General features: G+C 46.1%; 1 protein-coding gene across 3 annotated transcripts in view; it reads right to left on the bottom strand.

Annotated features, from left to right (window-relative positions):
* NRP2 (neuropilin 2) overlaps positions 1 to 20,847 on the bottom strand; it is a 249,962-nt gene that overhangs the window by 195,769 nt on the left and 33,346 nt on the right. For all 3 annotated transcript variants that reach the window (XM_082232237.1, XM_082232238.1, XM_082232236.1), the window contains exon 2: positions 5,483 to 5,660. In XM_082232237.1, the coding sequence (XP_082088363.1) occupies positions 5,483 to 5,660 (178 nt within the window). The remainder of the gene's footprint in view (positions 1 to 5,482; positions 5,661 to 20,847) is intronic.

Here is a 20,847-nt window from a genome sequence, read left to right as displayed (position 1 = left end):
AGGGTCCCGGCTGCGCCTATCGCGAACACACACAGGGCACAAGAACAGGAGGAAGCCAATTTTCTTGGTTTTTGAAGTGCTTTCCAAAACTAAGGAGCTTTTCCTGGAGCAGAAATGGAAGCCGTGGGGGTGAAAGTTGCTTTGATCGTGCCAAGTTGATTCCATTCATGGTGGGGAAGGGGAAGGCAGAGTCTTTTCCTAATAGAGAACCCTACCCTCTGAGATTAACCATTTGAATGAATGAATGAATGAAATGTGCCCCCATAAAAAGTGGACCCAAAGGGGAACATGAATAGCACACTCGAATTAACCTGCGATGGCAGTCGCGCAAATCACACCTTTGTCTGCAGAGAACGCAAAACTAGACCTGTGCAAAATATTTCTCAATCTGTGTTTTTTTTATTAGATGGAAACCATTAAGCCATTTTGACGGGGTAGAGGTTTTCCGTTTTGTTCAGTACAATTTGACCTCAGCTACTTCACCGGCATTTTCTTCCGATGGCTGCTACTAATTTCTTCTTTCTGAATTAGTCACACAGCTCATGCCACCAAATCAGGGATCATACAGAGAACGGGCTAACATCACAATACGCTACCAAGCCTATCAGTTTTGATGTCACCTGGGGCATGAGGCTGCTTGAGATTAAGGGCAAATAAACTAAACACTTTGCTGAAAATATGAAGCCATTTTCTATTTAGCCATAATGAAAACTACATTACATTCATTCATTCATTCATTCATTTACTTACTTACTTATTTACTTGCTTGCTTGCTTACTTATCTATTTATTTCCCACCCACCCATCTGGCTGGGTTTTCCCAGCCACTTTGGGCGACTTCCAACAAAAGATTAAAAATACATTAAAACATCAGTCATTTAAAACTTCCCTAAACAGGGCTCCCTTCAGATGTCTTCTAAAAGTCAGATAGTTGTTTATTTCCTTGACGGGAGGGCTTTCCACAGGGCGGGCGCCACCACCGAGAAGGCCCTCTGCTTGGTTCTCTGTAACTTCACTTCTCGCAGTGAGGGAGCTAGGCTGAACGATGGGGGTGGAGACGTTCCTTCAGGTATACAGGGCTGAGGTCATTTAGGGCTATAAAGGTCAGCACCAACACTTTGAATATCTTGTAATATCTGATTACAAGTATCTGTCTTTGAAGGATTAATATATTTATACTATGAAACTATACTAATTACAGCCCCAATGCAGCAAGGCCAATTAACATTTCCACAAGCGAATGAGTCCCTCATCATAGCACCGCAAACAGTATCAGATAAAGTTTAACAGCAACTTACAGTGCAGTTGTTAGACACAGGTGTGCTTTTTAAACACTTTGCATATGTGTTTTGAAAAGGTAAACAAGGGCACTACCGAAGCAACATGAAATCTTGCAGTGCCCACACGACATCTGCCTTATCAAAATGTCACCCCGTATTCCATCACCACCACACGCTTTGGATTTACTGTTTCCATTGGGTTGTTGTTGTTGTTTTGTTCTTTACCTCTCAAATTTTCAAAGGAAATCGTAAAGCTAGATTATATCGGAAAATTACACTGTCTGGCATTTTGATTAAGGCAATATTGTGGAAACACGGCGCCAAATCTAAATCCATGAGCAGACCAAATTCTCAAGAAATAGCCATGTGAAAGAGCTGCAAAGTGAATTTAGCAAAGTTGGAAGGCCACAAGTTTATGCTGACCACATTAAACCCAGATACGTTAGACAGACCTGCTGTAATAAGCTTCTCTTCCCACTAGGATCACACCGTCCTCTCCCAACAGACATTCTCCCACCATTTCATGAGCTTCCTCTTGCGTTACGTTTTAAATTTAGTTGTCTTTTAAGCCATGCCATTGCTTTCTTTAGTGCCAGAGTGTAGATCTCCCATTATTCTTTGTTCTGAAATGGGGAACAGCACCCTAGCAGCAAAGCTATACTTGGAATTGTAAGAGGGATAGGATGTTGCCAGAGGTTTATCAGTCCAAACCTTAACTGCAGTTTGTCTGAATTGACAAACCATGGTTTGTGATCAACCAGTAAATGAGAAACCATGGTTTGAAATAGGCTTGCACACCACAGTTTGGCGCAACTATAACTTGACATGTGTGAACTACGCCATAGTTATGGCTGCTGCGCTGCCTCAACAAGCTTTTGATTCGTTGAAAGGAGAGTGTTGAACAGCTGTAAATTATGCTTTGTGTTGGTTTATGGCAGGGGTAGACAACCTATGGCCCGGGGACCGGATGCAGTCCAATCGCCTTCTAAATCCGGCCCACGGACCGTCCAGGAATCAGCGTGTTTTTACATGAGTAGAATGTGTGCTTTTATTTAAAATGCATCTCTGGGTTATTTGTGGGGCATAGGAATTCGTTCATTTTTTTATTTTCAAAATATAGTCCGGCCCACCACATGGTCTGAGGGACGATGGACCGGCCCGCAGCTGAAAAAGGTTGCTGACCCCTGGTTTATGGTTAGCAGAAACCATGACTTGATGTCTGAAATAAGCCCATGTTCTTGCCATGAAGAAGAACCCCCCTGCTGTTTTTACTTGAATTGCCTTTGGTGGTTCCTACTAGTTTTAGAACAGAGATCATGACACTATGGGCCAGAGCCAGGTTTTCTGCAACCATTGCACTGCTTCATATTTGGATTGGAAGATGAGAGAGAGTGAGTATTGGTGTAGCCTGCCCATCAAGTACTACCGTATTTTTCACCCTATAGGACGCACTTTCCCCCCTCCAAAAATGAAGGGGAAATCTGGGTGCGTCCTATGGGGCGAATGCAGGCTTTCGCAGAAGCCTGGAGAGCGAGGGGGGTCGGTGCGCACCGACCCCTCTCGCTCTCCAGGCTTCAGGAAGCTATCCATTAGCTGTGGGAGACCCAGCTCTCCCAGGGCTAGCGGAGAGCTTGCCTGCACCCAGAAGCTTGGGGCGCGCTGAGCTCCGCACGCTCCAAGCTTCGGGATTAGCGCAGCGCACCTGGGGGGGAAATAAACATTTTTTTCCTTTATTTCCCCCCAAAAAAACTAGGTGCGTCCTATGGGCCGGTGCGTCCTATGGGGCGAAAAATACGGTATTTCCCACTCCTTTAAGATAAACAGAATCCAAAACCACATAGAAAAGACTGCAAGATAACACCCAGTTGTAGATGCAGAAGAAAAGCTGAACATTTTAGACAGCCTCTCGACCACAGACGTTCTAACAGACCCAAGGGACTACCTCATTAATTCATGCTTTTAATGGTGCTCACTGAAGCTGTTAATTATTTCTTACTAGCTGCTAATTGTTTTTCTTGGACATCCAGCTCCCCCAGTCTTACATTTCACCGAATGCAGCAGAATCTGTCGTATTTGCGACAGAAAAGCGGAAACACCTTGTCTTCTTATGGGAATGCACATTATAGCAGCAGAATCTACAAGCAGCAGGGCGGAGGGGGGCGGGACGAGCAGAGCTCCTGAATTTTTGGTTTAGAAGAAGAAATCTTGGCAACTGCAGCTTTTCTCACTCCTGAATGACAGGAAGCCCTTGCTTAAAAAAATAACAATAACGCTCTACCCTTCTGTGCATTTGGTAAACCCCGGCAGAATCTGATTGTTGCAGCGAAGAGTTACAGCAGGGGTAGCCAATGGACTCCAGCCGCCAACACCTCCAGCCAACATGGGCAGTAATCATGGGTCATGAAAGCAGTAGCCCAGTAACATCTGAAGGGAGCAGCTTTGGCTACCTCAAAGCTAGAAGGCCATACAATACAGTGGTACCTTGGTTCTCAAACGCCTTGCTACTTGAACAACTTGGAACCCAAACACTGCGAACCTGGAAGTAAGTGTTCTGGTTTGTGAACTTTTTTTGGAAGACTAATGTGCTCCGTTTTGAGTGTTAACATAGAGGTCTGTCTGGCTTTGCTATTTCTTTTGAGTTTTTATTTTTGCAGGGGGGTGGTGTGTGTGTGTGACTGTGTGGAACCCAGTTCAGCTACTGATTGATTGATTGATTGATTGATTGGATTGAGTGACTGCAGTACATTATGTGAACGGAATTATTCAAAGCATGGTATTCAGCTCTGCTGAACTCCACAGGATTTACTCATGAATTGCTGCTTAGGATCAAAGCATGGGTAGGCAAACTAAGGACCGGGGGCCAGATGCAGCCCAATCGCCTTCTAAATCCGGCCCGCAGACGGTCCGGGAATCAGTGTGTTTTTACGTGAGTAGAATGTGTGCTTTTATTTAAAATGCATCTCTGGGTTATTTGTGGGGCATAGGAATTCATTCTCCCCCCCCCAAAAAAAAAATAGTCCGCCCCCCCACAAGGTCTGAGGGACAGCCCCCTGCTGAAAAATTTTAATGACCCCTGGATCAGAGTATATATTTTTAAACAAACAAACAAACACCATGCTTCAACAATAGGGCTTCCAACCAAATTGGGGCCCTTGCTATGATGAGATTCTATACCAGCTGCAGGGAACACCAGATACTGCTGAACTCCCATCATCTCTAGCCCATGGCCATGATTGCTAGGGCAGATGGGAGTGGCTGTTCAGCAACATCTGGAGAGGCAAATGCTTCCCCACTCCTGCTCTATCCTGAGCCGCTTATATTTCCCTACAGCTCAGAAGAAAGTGGCTTCTCCCTTCTGACATCTGTTGAACAGCCGGTTCCCAGCCATGAGAAAACTGGAAGTGCCGATAACGTTCGCCGAACGTGGGCAATTTGAGGCCTTCTAGACACAAGCGCTTAGTTGGACAAAAGCAAAAACGAGCGTTTAAGGGGCGCCGGCATTTCTGAACGCAGAATGCGGTCCCACACATTTCCCTTTAATCTCCATCCTACTGCAGAGCAGAAATGCAATCCTGGGTTGCAAATGCAGCGCTGGAGTTTACAGCTTGAGCGTGTGTTGCGGAAGAGGCTGATGAGATATAATAATGGCTCATCAGACACCCCTGCACGTATTTTTAACAGTGCACCATATGTGATATATTACAGGCAACTCCCATTTCAGTTCCAACCTCACACACACGTTTACTCCAGTTTTTATGGGTAGCACAGTACTCCTTGTACTGCAAGATTAAAGATTAAATACAGCAAAAAGTCCCATCAGCAATATACACACACACCGTATTTAATATATAAGATGGTATTTAATCTATAAGACACACCAGACCACAAGACGCACCTAGTTTTTGGAGGAGGAAAACAAGGAGAGAAAAAAATCTGAATCTCAGAAGCCAGAACAGCAAGAGGAATCGCTGCGCAGTGAAAGCAGCAATTCCTCTTGCTGTTCTGGCTTCTGGGATAGCTGCGCAGCCTGCATTCGCTCCATAAGACACACACACATTTCCCCTTACTTTTTAGGAGGGAAAAAAGGAGTCTTATAGAGCAAAAAATACGGTGTGTGTGTGTGTGTATGAGTGGTGGTGAGCGGTGGGGGGGGGGGTGGGGAGTAAAGAGAGAAGAGAAAGAGGATGTGGGGTAATCTCTTACTTGCAGTCATGTTTCTCAATTTCAAAGTGAGGGTTGAAGTTCAGGAAAATCTTCTGGTTGGGTTCCGGAGCATAAATGATCCACTCACAGTTCTGGTGGGAGGGGTAGTCTTGCGGATACCCAGGTGAAGTCACGTAGCCAGCGTCTTTGGAATTCAAGCGGCCCCCACATGGTTGCGCTACAAACAAATAGAAAACAAAACCTAACATCAGAACAGGCACTGAATTTCAAACACATTTATGGCTTATTCCTCTGGGTTTGTACCAGCAGATGCCTAGGTTCTGGGCTGCATTAAAAAAAAAAAAGTGTGTTGTTGTTTTTTAACAGACATGTATATTACAACCATGTAAAATCTCCCAAGTACAAAACAAATCTCTGGAAGGTGATTACAACACGCCACAGTCTTCCCCACACACAAGCACATACCGCTGCTCAGACAGACCAGAAAAGGGGTGTGGGGAGAGGAGAACAGCTATAAATGGGCCCAAACTACTGTTTTGTTTTTTAAAAAAAAGAGAGAGAGAGAACACAAGACATCAGATTATTTGGAAACAGAGTGAACTGCCTCTACATCCTCCCTTCCGCTAGCTCTTTTACAAGCATTCCTGTGGCATTCTTCCACTGTTACCCTAACAGCACCTCACAAACATTGCTAGACCCAAGCTCAGCGCTGCCCTAGCAAAATACAAAGGAGAATCCCATCCTTTGCAAAACAAGGACGGTCACGTGAAGAAGCTAGGCTAACCGATGTAAGTTTGATGCCTGTCCCTGCCTTCCGAATTCCAGCGCCTGCCTGCTTCCTTCCCTGAGTTATGTGGCAGCATGTAATTGGGTACCCCTCACATAGCAGTCACTTCCAGGCTTCAGTGCTGCCATTTGCTTAAGAAAGGGGTCCCTCCCATGGTTTCCTAGCACTGAAGAGTCTACTAACCTTCATCATCAACCGACCTTCTGCGGACCACCTGCCAGCTGGGTGCAGCCACTCTGGGTGCACCCATGGCTAGGACACCCAAGAAACCCAGTCTCCCTTCTTTAGTTTATCTGTGAAAATCCAGCCTCCCCCAAATGATAGATCTAATGTCTGAAAAGGCAATCCCCCATCTCCATCAGGGTATTGATCCCACCAGGAGGAGTAGGCACAGTGGCGTAGCGTGGGGGGTGCGGGGGGGCCGGCCACACCGGGCGCAACATCTGGGGGTTAGGGTTAGGGGGTGCAAATCCACGGGTTAGGGGGCGCAAATTACTTGCCTTGCCCCGGGTGCTGACAACCCATGCTACGCCACTGAGTAGGCTTGCTCTCAGTATTTTTCCTTTCCTTTTTGCCATAGCCCAAATTGGTAGGGGGGAAAATGTTTGAGGAGCTGGATCAGGCCCCTAGGCCAGGGTTTAGTCACCCCGATCTAAACGCTTTAATATTCAAGATGGGTGGACAAAGAAATTTCTATAGAAGGATTGCAAAATGGCATGTGATTTTTTTTTTTTAATGATTACAGCAATGTGATCAGCACAGATTGAACAGTCTTCCTTTTAAAACAGGCACACACATACATACACACACACACAGTGAGAGAAAGAGAGAGGCCCAAAGGGATTTCATTTTTATCCCTCCATTTCTTCCAAGAATGCATTACGGTTTACAGGGCTCCCCATTTTACCCTCAAGAAAACACCACTAGGTATGTTAGGTCAACGTTGACACCATTAACATCCTGGTCAGATGGGGAGTCAAATTCACTAGCCCAACACTCCAACAACCATTACAGACCAACGGCTCTTGGCATCCACGCAGTGGATGTAGCCTACCTTGATTTCAGCAAGGCATTTGACAAGGTGCCCCATGATATTCCTGTAAAGAAGCTGGTAAAATGTGGTCTTGACTATGCTACCACTCAGTGGATTTGTAACTGGCTGACTGACCGAACCCAAAGGGTGCTCATCAATGGTTCCTCTTCATCCTGGAGAAGAGTGACTAGTGGGGTGCCACAGGGTTCTGTCTTGGGCCCGGTCTTATTCAACATCTTTATCAACGACTTGGATGATGGACTCAAGGGCATCCTGATGAAATTTGCAGATGACACCAAACTGGGAGGGGTGGCTAACACCCCAGAGGACACGACCACACTTCAAAACGACCTTGACAGATTAGAGAACTGGGCAAAAACAAACAAGATGAATTTTAACAGGGAGAAATGTAAAGTATTGCACTTGGGCAAAAAAAATGAGAGGCACAAATACAAGATGGGTGACACCTGGCTTGAGAGCAGTACATGTGAAAAGGATCTAGGAGTCTTGGTTGACCACAAACTTGACATGAGCCAACAGTGTGACGCGGCAGCTAAAAAAGCCAATGCAATTCTGGGCTGCATCAATAGGAGTATAGCATCTAGATCAAGGGAAGTAATAGTGCCACTGTATTCTGCTCTGGTCAGACCTCACCTGGAGTACTGTGTCCAGTTCTGGGCACCACAATTCAAGAAGGACACTGACAAACTGGAACGTGTCCAGAGGAGGGCAACCAAAATGGTCAAAGGCCTGGAAACGATGCCTTATGAGGAACGGCTAAGGGAGCTGGGCATGTTTAGCCTGGAGAAGAGGAGGTTAAAGGGTGATATGATAGCCATGTTCAAATATATAAAAGGATGTCACATAGAGGAGGGAGAAAGGTTGTTTTCTGTTGCTCCAGAAAAGCGGACACGGAGCAATGAAAGAAGATTCCACCTAAACATTAGGAAGAACTTCCTGACAGTAAGAGCTGTTCGACAGTGGAATTTGCTGCCAAGGAGTGTGGTGGAGTCTCCTTCTCTGGAGGTCTTTAAGCAGAGGCTTGACAACCATATGTCAAGAGTGCTCTGGTGGTGTTTCCTGCTTGGCAGGGGGTTGGACTTGATGGCCCTTGTGGTCTCTTCCAACTCTATGATTCTATGATTCTACCAAATAATATTGGCCTGTTCAATTTCTAAGACCAGACATAGGCCTAAATGGAACAAGAAATGAAGGTTCTCCACCCATTGAATAATCATGCGTGGTTTGAGACAAACACTGCCCCTGCAAACTTTGAACTGACTGAGAAGCAACCCAAGCAATTACTAAACCACATGGTGGCCCTTTGCAAAGCAGCCTCCGCCCCGTCCAACATTAGGGCTTTGTCTGTGAGATGGTGTGCATGTCTCACGTAGGTGGGCCCACACAGGAAGCTTCTGGCACAACTAAAAAAATGGCTTCCAGATCGCATTACGGCATCCCTCGTTTCTGTTCCAACCACAAGGCTGAGTTTGCACACCCGTATCTGCCTCCTTTCCAAATCTCCCTCTCCCTCTCGGCTTTGCCTCCATCTCCTCCCTGCCTCCTCCAACGTTCCAAGCCAAGCTAAGCAGTTGGAATTAAAAGACTGCAATAATCAACAGTGGTGGTTTTTGTGGTGCAGGCCCACAAAACAGCCTGGTAACAATTACATCTCGAGCGAGCGAAGCACTTTCAGCCCTTGGTTATAACAAGAGACCCAGGAGGGCGATTTCATCTTCAAGTAAACATTTCATCTTACGAATGCCACAAATCTGATTTACTATTTCATTACTGGCTAAGGGACGGGGGAGGGAATCTGCATCATACACACAATTGATAACATACTAAAGAATCCCAGCAATGCCCCCTTCTCTTCTCTCCCTTTTCCCACAGAACGTCCATCTGTATGGCAGGTTGCCTTTGTTTCCACTGGGTCTTGACTGCACCACAGCCAATAGGCCCTTGTAAGCAACCTGCTGAGGTCCTTAGATGGTCTTTGGTCTTCCTACTTCCATGATAGGCCTCATGGCTGGGGATAATGGAAAGTCTGCCTAGGTGGTCCTTGAGAAATACAGTCACCTAAGAGTGGAGAGTGATCTACGTTTCCAAACACAATTCGAAGTTTTGGTGCTGGCATTTAAAACCGAAAATGGCCTCAGCCCTGTATACCTGAAGGAGCATCTCCACCCCATCATTCAGCCCCGACACTGAGGTCCAGCAGTTCCCTCACTGCGAGAAGTGAGGTTACAGAGAACCAGGCAGAGGGCCTTCTCGGTGGTGGCACCTGCCCTGTGGAACGCCCTCCTATCAGATGTCAAGGAAATAAACAACTACAGTGGTACCTCGGGTTAAGAACTTAATTCGTTCTGGGGGTCTGTTCTTAACCTGAAGCACCACTTTAGCTAATGGGGCCTCCTACTGCCGCTGCGCCGCCACAGCACGATTTCTGTTCTCATCCTGAAGCAAAGTTCTTAACCCGAGGTACTATTTCTGGGTTAGCAGAGTCTGTAACCTGAAGCATATGTAACCCGAGGTACCACCGTACCTGACTTTTAGAAGACATCTGAAGGCAGCCCTGTTTAGGGAAGTTTTTAATGTTTGGAGTTTTATTCTGTTTTTAGTGTTCTGCTGGGGTCCACCCTGAGTGGCTGGGGAAACCCAGACAGATGGGTGGGGAATAAATAAAATTATTATTATTACTACTATTATTATTATTCCAGTCAGGCTCGACTCATTCTTTTTTGCAAATCATTTTCTGCTAAAATTTGGCATCCTCTCACCGCATTTGTTGTTGCACCCACCTTTGGCTATACCCATTGTTATGTACTGAACTTCTCACCCTGGGCCAGTAGGGGGATACTGTAGATCGTTTTCACTCAGGTCCACCTATGCAAATAAGGAATTGAAAGTGACGTTCAGTGATTGGATAGTTACAGAAAGTTGTTACTGTTGTGTTGTAGTGGAGCTCTATATAAGCAGGCTGGCTGAACCCTTCAGTTCAGTTCTGTTCTGGGTCTGTGAATAAACAAGAGCTGTCTGAAGAATTGCTGTGTCGTCTGATATGTTCACCCACAACTTAACACCCATGGTTTGCCTGTGTGAGCCAAGCCACGGGTACACAGGTAGAACTTTGCCCTAGCCTAGGTTTGTGCCCATACTAAGAGGGGAACCCTAGAGAGAGGGGTTTTAACAAGAACGTAAGAACAGCCCTACTGGAATCAGGCTGAAAGCCTACAGTGGTACCTCAGGTTAAGTACTTAATTTGTTCCGGAGGTCTGTTCTTAACCTGAAACTGTTCTTATCCTGAAGCACCATTTTAGCTAATGGGGCCTCCTGCTGCTGCCACGCCGCCGGAGCACAATTTCTGTTCTCATCCTGAAGGCAAAGTTCTTGACCTGAAGCACTATTTCTGGGTTAGCGGAGTCTGTAACCTGAAGCGTATGTAACCTGAGGTACCACTGTATTTGCAAAGAAGCAGCAGCCCAGAAGCTCTTTGGGGACCCACAAATGCCTCACTCTGGCGGGACCCTAAGTCATGACATAGGGCTGTTTCCTCAAAGCCCCACACTGAGGGCTGGCATGGCCTGGAGAGGCACCATGTCTCTCATACCAGCTCTGAGGCTACCTGTTGCGTCTGTCTGCCGTAGGCTTGGGAGCCGTGTTCGAAATTCCCATTGTTCCTAGGTGCATTTTGCGAGAGAGGATTTCATGCATGCGAGCAGTTTCTGAGCTCCGGGCGCAGTACTGCGCCTAAGATTTCAGATTAAAACTGTTAGGTTGTGGGTGAACATATCAGACGACACAGCGATTCTTCAAACAGCTCTCGTTTATTCACAGGCCAGAACAGAACAGAACTGAAGGGTTCAGTCAGCCTGCTTATATAGAGCTCCAGTACAACGTAACTGTAACAATTTTCTAAAACTATCCAATCACTGAACGTCACTTTCGATCCCTTATTTGCATAACTATCTACAGTATCCCCCTGCTGGCCCAGGGTGAGAACTTCAGTACATGACAAAAACTGCAGTCTCTAGTCTCTGGAGAAGAGACCCACTTAAGAATATTAGAGGGGTGAGCAGGGAAAGGACAAGACCATGTGAAAATGAACTTAATATTTTCGTTCATTTTCAGCTTTGTATTCCTGTTATTAAAAAAGGGTGCCTAGACATTCTGCAGTTGTGCCCATAAACCAGGTTCAAGGTGCCATTTAGCTCCAGCTTTCCTACTCAGTTTCTAACACTGCTTATGAGCTCTTCCTTTCCCACCCAATCTCCCTCTGGCAACTGCTCTAGTTCCACAAAGACACAGCATTCTAGAATAAGGAATATATTTTAAAACAAGAAGCACCAAGAAAAGCTTAATTGCATTCTGCTTTCCCAGCACAGCCCTGCAAAAATAACACTCCCACTTTCCCAAACCTCTGATTACCCAAATGCATTGGGTGACCTCATGGCCCTCCAGACACAAAATGAGGATGAAATATATATATATTTTTCGGGGTGGCGGGGGGTGGTGGGGAGAAACGTCGCTTCGGCTGGATAGACGTCTGAAATTGGAGCCTAGCAGAAGCTACTGTACAATTATGCACTGCCTGAAGTGCCCAGGTTTGGGCAATTTTTAACGTCGAGAGCTTCAGCAGACCGCAGCAAGGAGAGGAAGGAGAAAGGGTGAAGAGAAGAAAGGCTTCAGAGATTTTGCTCCTCTTAACGTCAGTCATGCTTGAATATCACCATCTGCGTGAAACAGCATGGCCTTGTGAATTATATATTACTTCTCAGCAGCCACCTCTCAATAGGAGGACCGGAGGGGGGGGGGTTTCTTCCCTATAGGTGCCATTTCACTCCCCCCCCAAAAAAAAACCCCTGAGAGAGTGATTGCCTCCAGCGTTTCCAGGGTCTGGCGCTGAGGGGGTCGAGATGCAAGAGGGAAAAGGAAAAGAAGGGCTCTGGGTACCACAAACCTCTCCACTTTCTTGTGGCCCAGCCTCACGATAAAGCTGAGAAGGTGGTAAACTAAGCTGCCTACTAAATCACACAACGAAATCAGGCCATCGCCTTTAATGGGTGAACACAATCCCCTACGCGCAGAAGGGAGTCTGCTCTCTGGCACAAATTTACAATTACACCGCTTCTAACACAATGGCAGAGATACCAAGAGATAATTAGCTCCTTGCAAATCACCCCGCTTCTGAACCAAACTCCCTTTCTCTTCATGATGCCTCTGACAGCCCCCCCCTTCAAATCCACCGCAGGTTGCAAGCAAAACCAAATTATATTTCTTTTTTTTTGCCTGGGCACTTTCCCCTGAATACCAGAAAGGGTGTGTTTCTGAAACCACAGAGAATGGCAAGGCCAAAACACCTCCGCTGGCTTCCGAGCCACACGCTGACTTCACTCAATCGGGATCCGCTGGCCCTTCCAGGTGTAACCCAACAGGGAGGTGCCAGCTGGCTCTCAAGCTGCAGAGGGTGTAATTTTCCAATTTGTATGCTCCTCTGCAAAAAAGCTGGCAGGGAACCCGCGACCCTGGAGTCAACATCCCGCATGCCATGGCGAGACCAAGGAGAACAGCAAAGCCAGACGCCAACACCCTCAGGAAAGGGAGCCAGCAGGGCCAGAAAAGCTCTTTAAACTTTACAAACTGCTTCCCATTCCCCCCCCCCCATCCCTGCAAGGCTGATCTCTAGGAAAAAAACCACCCTCCTTCCTAAGAGAAAGGCACCCCGCTTTGCACAGAAGCTGCGAAAGGGAACAATGGCAACAGGAAACAGCATCGCAGGAGTGTCCCTCCCTCTGTCCGCCTCGCCAGGGAGTCATCACTTCCTATCCCAGAAATGACTATTTTTATCTTTCGCAAATAAAGCTGGTCTTCCTTTGCATGTGTGTGTGTGTGCGTTGCTTTGTTCTAAAACACTCGGTTGTTTAAATACTTTCTCCTCTTCACATGCCAGTGCAATAATAATAATAAAAAAACTGACACGACTTTCCCCTTTCAGGAAAGAAGTGGAGATTAATTCTACAGAAATCACGAGAAAGTATTTAAGTACTAAGAACTTATAAAAACATCTGGTTTTGTTCCACAGAGAGAACTTTCTCAACGCAGAAACATTTTTTTATACAAACCCACCGTTCTGACTAAAATCTCTTCCCTTCGCTTGGAAAGCAAAGCAGACAAACGTGTCTGCGTGTCAGTTTAGATTTCACGCAGGAAAGCTACACGCCCATCTTTCAGCTAACTGGAAGGGTGCAGATATATATGCAATTTACACCTCCGTCCTGTACACACGTTTGCACCCTCCTCGTAAAAACAATCACTTTCTATCTGCACAAGCAAGAAAGCCTTCCAAGAAAAACATTCACACAACGTTTTATGTTTTGCTTGGAACAGGGCAAAGGCTTCGGGCAAAGAAAACATGTTTGCACTTTCAACACTCCATCATCCCTCACAAGGTCATAACAGGATTCCCACGAACTCTTAAAATATGAAAAAGTAAGTCTGAAAAGTATCTTCCCTGTCACAGGTAAGCTTGAAACTCCAAACCTCTTATTCCTAAGCAGTTCTGATTACTTCCTTCGGTACTGGGCTATAAGAATTCAAGATCCATCAGGTTTTCTCCCTAAAGCATTTAGGGTGATTTAGACATTCCACAAAAGGTTGTTCAAGATTATACCCTCAACAAGCATAGGCAATAAATCTTGACTCCTTAAGAAGCTTATCTGTATAACAGTATGAGCTAGAAATGGGAGAGGAATTCAATTCAGGTCTCATGAAAAACTGAATCTACGAAATCCACATTTTCTGAAGCCATGTGTAAACTGAAACACAGCTTTCCTGTGAAATCCGCAGTTACGGGAATTTTGTTAGACAGTTCTCAAAACAATGTTACAAAAATCCACATATTAAGGAAAGCGTGGCTTAAAAATGGATATACTGGTGAAAACATAAAGCAGTATAGAAATGAAATAAAAAATAGCACACACAAATGCATTCGATTAAAGGAATTTGCCTGCAAAAATGTGCACATTAGTCAAAACTGCATGTAAAATGTATTATTGGAATTCATAAAATGTGAGCTTTTTTAAAAAACCAAAAACTTACAAATTGGAAATTGAATTTATGATTGCAAAAACAAGAAATGGAGAGACCCAAAAATGACAGACCCTTTGATCTCTAGTCATGACCACAAACAACACGACTGCTGCATCCAAAGTTTACATTTTTAGTTGTTATACAGGCATTCAAAAAATGTGCGACCATGCACATGTGCTTCGCTGCAACCCAGAAGTGGTTAGAAAAGGGGCACAAGAGGCTTATATGTGCTACACCGACACACACAGGGTCAGGGAACAAAACCGTCATGGAAAACAGTTGTGGCCTGTACTTAAAACCGTATTTGATATACAGTAGATATCAAAAAAACGAAGATCATGGTGACCGGTCCCATCACCTCCTGGCAAATAGAAGGGGAAGAAATGGAGGCAGTGAGAGATTTTACTTTCTTGGGCTCCATGATCAGTGCAGATGGTGACAGCAGTCACGAAATTAAAAGACGCCTGCTCCTTGGGAGAAAGGCGATGGCAAACCTAGACAACATCTTAAAAAGCAGAGACATCACCTTGCCAACAAAGGTCCGTATAGTAAAAGCTATGGTTTTCCCAGTAGTGATGTATGGAAGTGAGAGCTGGACCATAAAGAAGGCTGATCGCCAAAGAATTGATGCTTTTGAATTCTGGTGCTGGAGGAGACTCTTGAGAGTCCCATGGACTGCAAGAAGATCAAACCTATCCATTCGGAAGGAAATCAGCCATGAGCGCTCACTGGAAGGACAGATCGTGAAGCTGAGGCTGCAATACTTGGGCCACCTCATGAGAAGAGAAGACTCCCTGGAAAAGACCCTGATGTTGGGAAAGATGGAGGACACAAGGAGAAGGGGATGACAGAGGATGAGATGGTTGGATGGTGTTCCTGAAGCTACCAGCATGAGTCTGATCAAACTGCGGGAGGCAGTGGAGGACAGAAGTGCCTGGCGTGCTCTGGTCCATGGGGTCACGAAGAGTCGGACACGACTAAACGACTAAACAACAACAAGATGCTTGGGTTGCTAATGTGATCCGTGCAGGAAGCACGTTTGCAACCCGCAGCGGCACTTCTGCGCATGTGCAGGTTGCAATTCAGCGTTTCTGCGCATGCGCGACCACTGAAACCCAGAAGTAACCCGTTCCGGTAATTACGGGTTTCGGCGTGTCCGTAACCTGAAAAAATGCAACCTGAAGCATCTGTAACCCGAGGCATGACTGTACCTCTAAAGATGTACTGCTTGAAAAGGCCTTCATTGGCGCCTCAACACCTATAGTTGTACATGCGGCCAATTGATGTGCGTTGGGAAAGTTTGGGGATGCGTGTCAAATTCCAGGTTCTGCTCAAGGCAAATGAACCTGATGACCCAGGTGCCAGGAGAAAGGACTCAGAATAGCCCAAATGCAATGGTCACCATAAATAGAATACACAGGATTCTACATTGTTTATTTTATTACCATCTCCATAACTGAGAGTGTGTTCCAGCAGTCGACTCAGGAGACAAACTATGGCTTTCAGCAGATGTGGGGTGGCTACATTCTGGGAAGGGAAAAAACATTCTCCCCTCTCCTTGTGATATGGAGTGTCACTTACTCATAACATGACGTCGCAAAATCGGGCATTCCCCTCCAAAAATAGTCAGTTGTGTAGCAGAGGGAACGCATGATTTTATGACATAGCTACATGGGGAAGTGAAACCACACTTTTATAAGGGGAGCACAAAGGGCTGGCCCAAGATGTTTTGTTGCCTGCATGCAAGGGGGTTGCCCCAGCCTCTCTGGGTGGCTTCCAACATATATAAAAACATTAAACATTAAAATAAAAACTTCCCCATACAGGGCTGCCTTCAGGGGTCTTCTAAAGGTTGCATAATTATCTCCTTGGCTCAGGGGTCGCCATGCCCTCCAACCTTTCTCTGATAAAAACAGGGAAGTCTAAGGAAAAGCAAAACATTCCGGGTTCAGATTAGAAACCAGGACGGCTTCTGTAAATCCAGGACTGTCCCTGGAAAACAAGAGGCACTTGGAGAGTCTGAGATCACTGGTCCCCTCATCTGTTGTGTGAGGCAGCTGTTTATATTACCTGCACTGACTGTCAGTGGCTCTCCATGGTTTAAGACTGGGAGACTCTCCTGGCCCCTACCTGGGGATAGGTAAAGGTAAAAAGGTGAAGGACTCCTGGACGGTTAAGTCTAGCCAAAGGCGACTATGGGGTTGCTCATCTCGCTTTCAGGCCAAGGGAGCCGGCGTTTGTCCACAGACAGCTTTCTAGGTCATGTGGCCAGCATGACTAAACTGCTTCTGGTGAAACAGGATACTGCGACAGAAGCCAGAGCGCACGGAAACACCATTTACCTTCCCACCGCAGCGGTACCTATTTATCTACTTACACTGGTGTGCTTTCGAACTGCTAGGTTGGCAGGAGCTGGGACAGTGCAACGGGAGCTCACCCCGTCATGTGGATTCAAACCATCAACCTTCCGATCGGCAAGCCCATGAGGCTCAGTGGTTTAGACCACAGCACCACCGCGTCCCATCTACCTGGGATACCTGGGACCAAACATGTTCATAGCTTACCCTACCACTAAGCTATGGCCTTTCTTCACTCTACCCAACAATAGGATGGTCTTGGACCATGAAAACGTTTGCACTTTGACCACAGTCACTTTTACCCTTCGGCCCCTGAAATGCTGAAATGCTGACCACAGGTCAACGTGGCCCTTGGCCCAAAATTATAGCCACTCATGCTCTAACCACCTCACATTAACTATCTTGCTCTTCCCACAGCGAAGTTAAAGTATGGAAAATGGGAAACGGGGCATTTTAATTCTGGCCTTTTACAGTGGTACCTCAGAACAGTACCTCAGGTTAAGAACTTAATTTGTTCTGGAGGTCCGTTCTTAACCTGAAACTGTTCTTACCCTGAGGTACCAGTATAGCTAATGGGGCTTCCCGCTGCCACCATGCTGCCGCCACATGATTTCTGTTCTCATCCCGAAGCAAAGTTCTTAACTTGAGGTACTATTTCTGGGTTAGCAGAGTCTGTAACCTGAAGCGTATGTAACCCAAGGTACCACTGTATTAACAAAAGAGTGTTCCGGCTACCTAAAGCATTTTTGAAAGAACTTTCACCACCACCCCTTTCATGGCGTGAAGAAAAGATTTCAGTATGTTAGTGAATAACAAATCTGTGTTAAATGATCTAATGAGTAAAATATGCAAACTGCTTCAGAGGGCATAATCCTTCCCCTACGTGACCTTAGCAGTATTCCCTTCAGCACTTCACAAGCCTCCTGCAACCTAAAAAGCTTGCATTTTAACTATCACAAATCTGTACATATTTTCTGGGTGTCGCACATTTCATTAAAACATATATATTTGAACCCATACGTGCCATCAAACTTGCGAAATGCCCAGATGGCTAGGGTTATTTGAGGACAGTTTAAGAGACCAAAAAAGAAGAAGAAAAAGAAGAGTCAAAGGCTCACGCTGCCTAACAATTCAGCCAAGGTTTCTGGAGGAGCGAAATTGCTTGAAATTTATCCCGTACCAGCTTATTATAGGGTGGAGTGGGAATGGGGGGGGGGAGCACTGCCTACTGCTAAGCAACTACGTCAATAGCAGCCAATATGGCGCTTTCCACAGGCTGTTAAGACTGACTCCCATTGGCCCCAGTGAATATTACCAACAGTGAGGAATGATGGGAGCTGGAATTCCAGTTATCGTCTGGATGGGAACACATTGGCTAACTCTGTACTAGGGTCAAGAATGGCTCAGGTGTACTATCCGTTGTGGGGAGAGTACAATGTGCATATAGTTTTGCAAATAATAATAATAATAATAATAATAATAATAATAATAATAATAATAATAATAATAATAATAATATCTTTATTGTCATTGCCCCCTTCGGGGACAATGGAATTACTTGACTGCTCCATAAAAACACTAATTAAACAATACAGTATAATACAGCAAGGGAGATTCGATGACTTTCAAAGTCCGGGCTTCCCATTCAGGGCCGAGATCGCTCTGGAGAAGAAGCTGTTCTTAAGACGACTTGTTCTTGTCTTCATCGACCTGTATCTCCGTCCCGACGGCAAGAGCTCAAAGAGACAGTGACCAGGATGTGATGGATCTTTTACTATGTATAGTGCCTTCCTATGGCACCTTGTGGCATAAATCTACTCTAAGGTGGAGAGTGGGCAGCCAACAATGCTCTCTGCTGCCTTAACAACCCTGCACAACCCCATCCTGTCCTGGGCAGTACAGCTTCCGTACCACACACATAAGCCATAAGTGAGCACGCTCTCAATGGCACAGTGATAGAAGGCAAGCAGCAGTTTCTGCGGAAGATGGTTTTTCCTTAGTATTCTCAAAAATACAGTCTCTGCTGCGCTTTCTTCACAAGCCCCCTTGTGTTGACACTCCAGGACAGATCCTCTTGTAATTCAATGCCCAAAAATCTGAACGTTGTTACCCTCTCCACACAGACCCCATCAATCAAACGTGGCTGGACGTTGCTCTTCTGTCTGTATGCTTTGTTGCGTTTTCACACTTGTATCCTGAGAACTTCGTACTTTTCCGTGTACAACACGCCCCCATGTGTAGCACGTCCCCTATTTTGGGGGACTCAAAATTAAGAAAATGGGGGGAGCTTTTTGGGGGAGGGGGGAAAGAGTTGTTGAGCTTTTTTTAGACCGACAATGATGCCACTCGCGCATGTCATGTCACCATAGCAAACTATCCTCTGTCCCATCAGTGTAAACAGCAGCAAATCAGCCATTGCAGCTACCAATAACAATCTCCAACTTGAGGCAGCAACCTATCCCACGGCCCCACAATGCACTACCCATATATAGGTAAAAGGTAAAGGGACCCCTGGCCATTAGGTCCAGTCGTGACCGACTCTGGGGTTGCGGCGCTCATCTCGCTTTATTGGCCAAGGGAGCCGGCGTACAGCTTCCAGGTCATGTGGACAGCATGACTAAGCTGCTTCTGGCGAATCAGAGCAGCGCAGGGAAACACCGTTTACCTTCCCGCCGGAGCGGTACCTATTTCTCTACTTACACTTTGACGTGCTTTCGAACTGCTTTTCCAAAACTTTCCCGACACCGTGCTTCGCAAGACGAAAAAAATCGCAAGACGACAAAACTCGCGGAACGAATTAATTTCGTCTTGCGAGGCACCACTGTACTATGTTCTATGAAATGGGATTATTGTCCTTTGTTCTCTATCTTTGCTGTCTGATGAAAAAGAGGAAGGAGCCAAGTCAGAATGCTCCGAGTGTATTATATGCAAATAAACGTAGATTAGCCAAAATGCTGAGTTGCTGAGGTCCGTTACACGAACTGCGAAAACTCTGCGGATCCCCGAGTGTGCTGATGTCCGTAGGCATTAGTCGCTGTGATGTTCGGGCAGAAAAAGGCTTATGAAGTTCCTGAACAATTGACCGGGAGGGAGAGAACATGCCAGTCAGGCATGTGTCTCTGCCATGGTGCTACACGAGAGTAGGATGATCACAACACCCCCAAACCTGGAGCTGGAGCTTCTGAAACAAGCATTTCACTTTGGTCTCAGGTGGACACAGAAGTGCTACAAGTTTCCGGATACCTGGAAAATATATCTGGCAGATCAAGCCTTGTTGGACACATACATGGGAAATGAAGGCATTAGCTAGCCAAAGCTCATCAGCCACAGACAGACTCTCACAGATGGGAATCACATTGAAAGCAGATCTTATATCAGGGCACCTAGGAATGCAAGGCCAGGGCAAGACTCTGCACTGTCATGACCACAGGGTTTTGGGAGCAGATACCACAGGCATGCAAGGCTCCTTGTGGATGTAGCCAACGTCCAATGAGATTCTCTGTAACCCCCTGTATGCCTGATTCACCCTGTGCTATCTGGTCTGAGCAACAAGAAAGCTAAGAATGCTTCTAAGCGCAAAACAAAATGGTCTGGCTCATCTGCTCCACAAGTCATCAATGTGTTTCTTATACTGAGAGCAAACATATTCTAAGTGCTTTTAAGAGAAGTTGTTTTCTTTTCCTCCAAATGCAAAGGTAAAGGTAAAGGGACCCCTGACCATTAAGTCCAGTCGTGACTGACTCTGGGGTTGCGGCGCTCATCTCGCTTTACTGGCCGAGGGAGCCGGCGTACAGCTTCTGGTTCATATGGCCAGCATGACTAAGCCGCTTCTGGCAAACCAGAGCAGCGCACGGAAACGCCGTTTACCTTCCCGCCGGAGTGGTACCTATTTATCTACTTGCACTTTGACGTGCTTTCGAACTGCTAGGTGGGCAGGAGCAAGGGACTGAGCAACGGGAGCTCACCCCGTTGCGGGGATTCAAACCACGACCTTATCAGCAAGTCCTAGGCTCTGTGGTTTAACCCACAGCACCACCTGCGTCCCTTTCCTCCAGACGTACCAACTCCCAAAGTTACAGAACTTGTTAAAACAAGAGACGTTTATAACCACCTCAACGAACAACCAATACAGAATCTT

The sequence above is a fragment of the Podarcis vaucheri genome (assembly GCF_965113315.1).
Source record: "Podarcis vaucheri genome assembly, chromosome: 1".
NCBI lineage: Eukaryota > Metazoa > Chordata > Lepidosauria > Squamata > Lacertidae > Podarcis > Podarcis vaucheri.
This window is presented reverse-complemented; position numbering and strand designations above follow the sequence as displayed.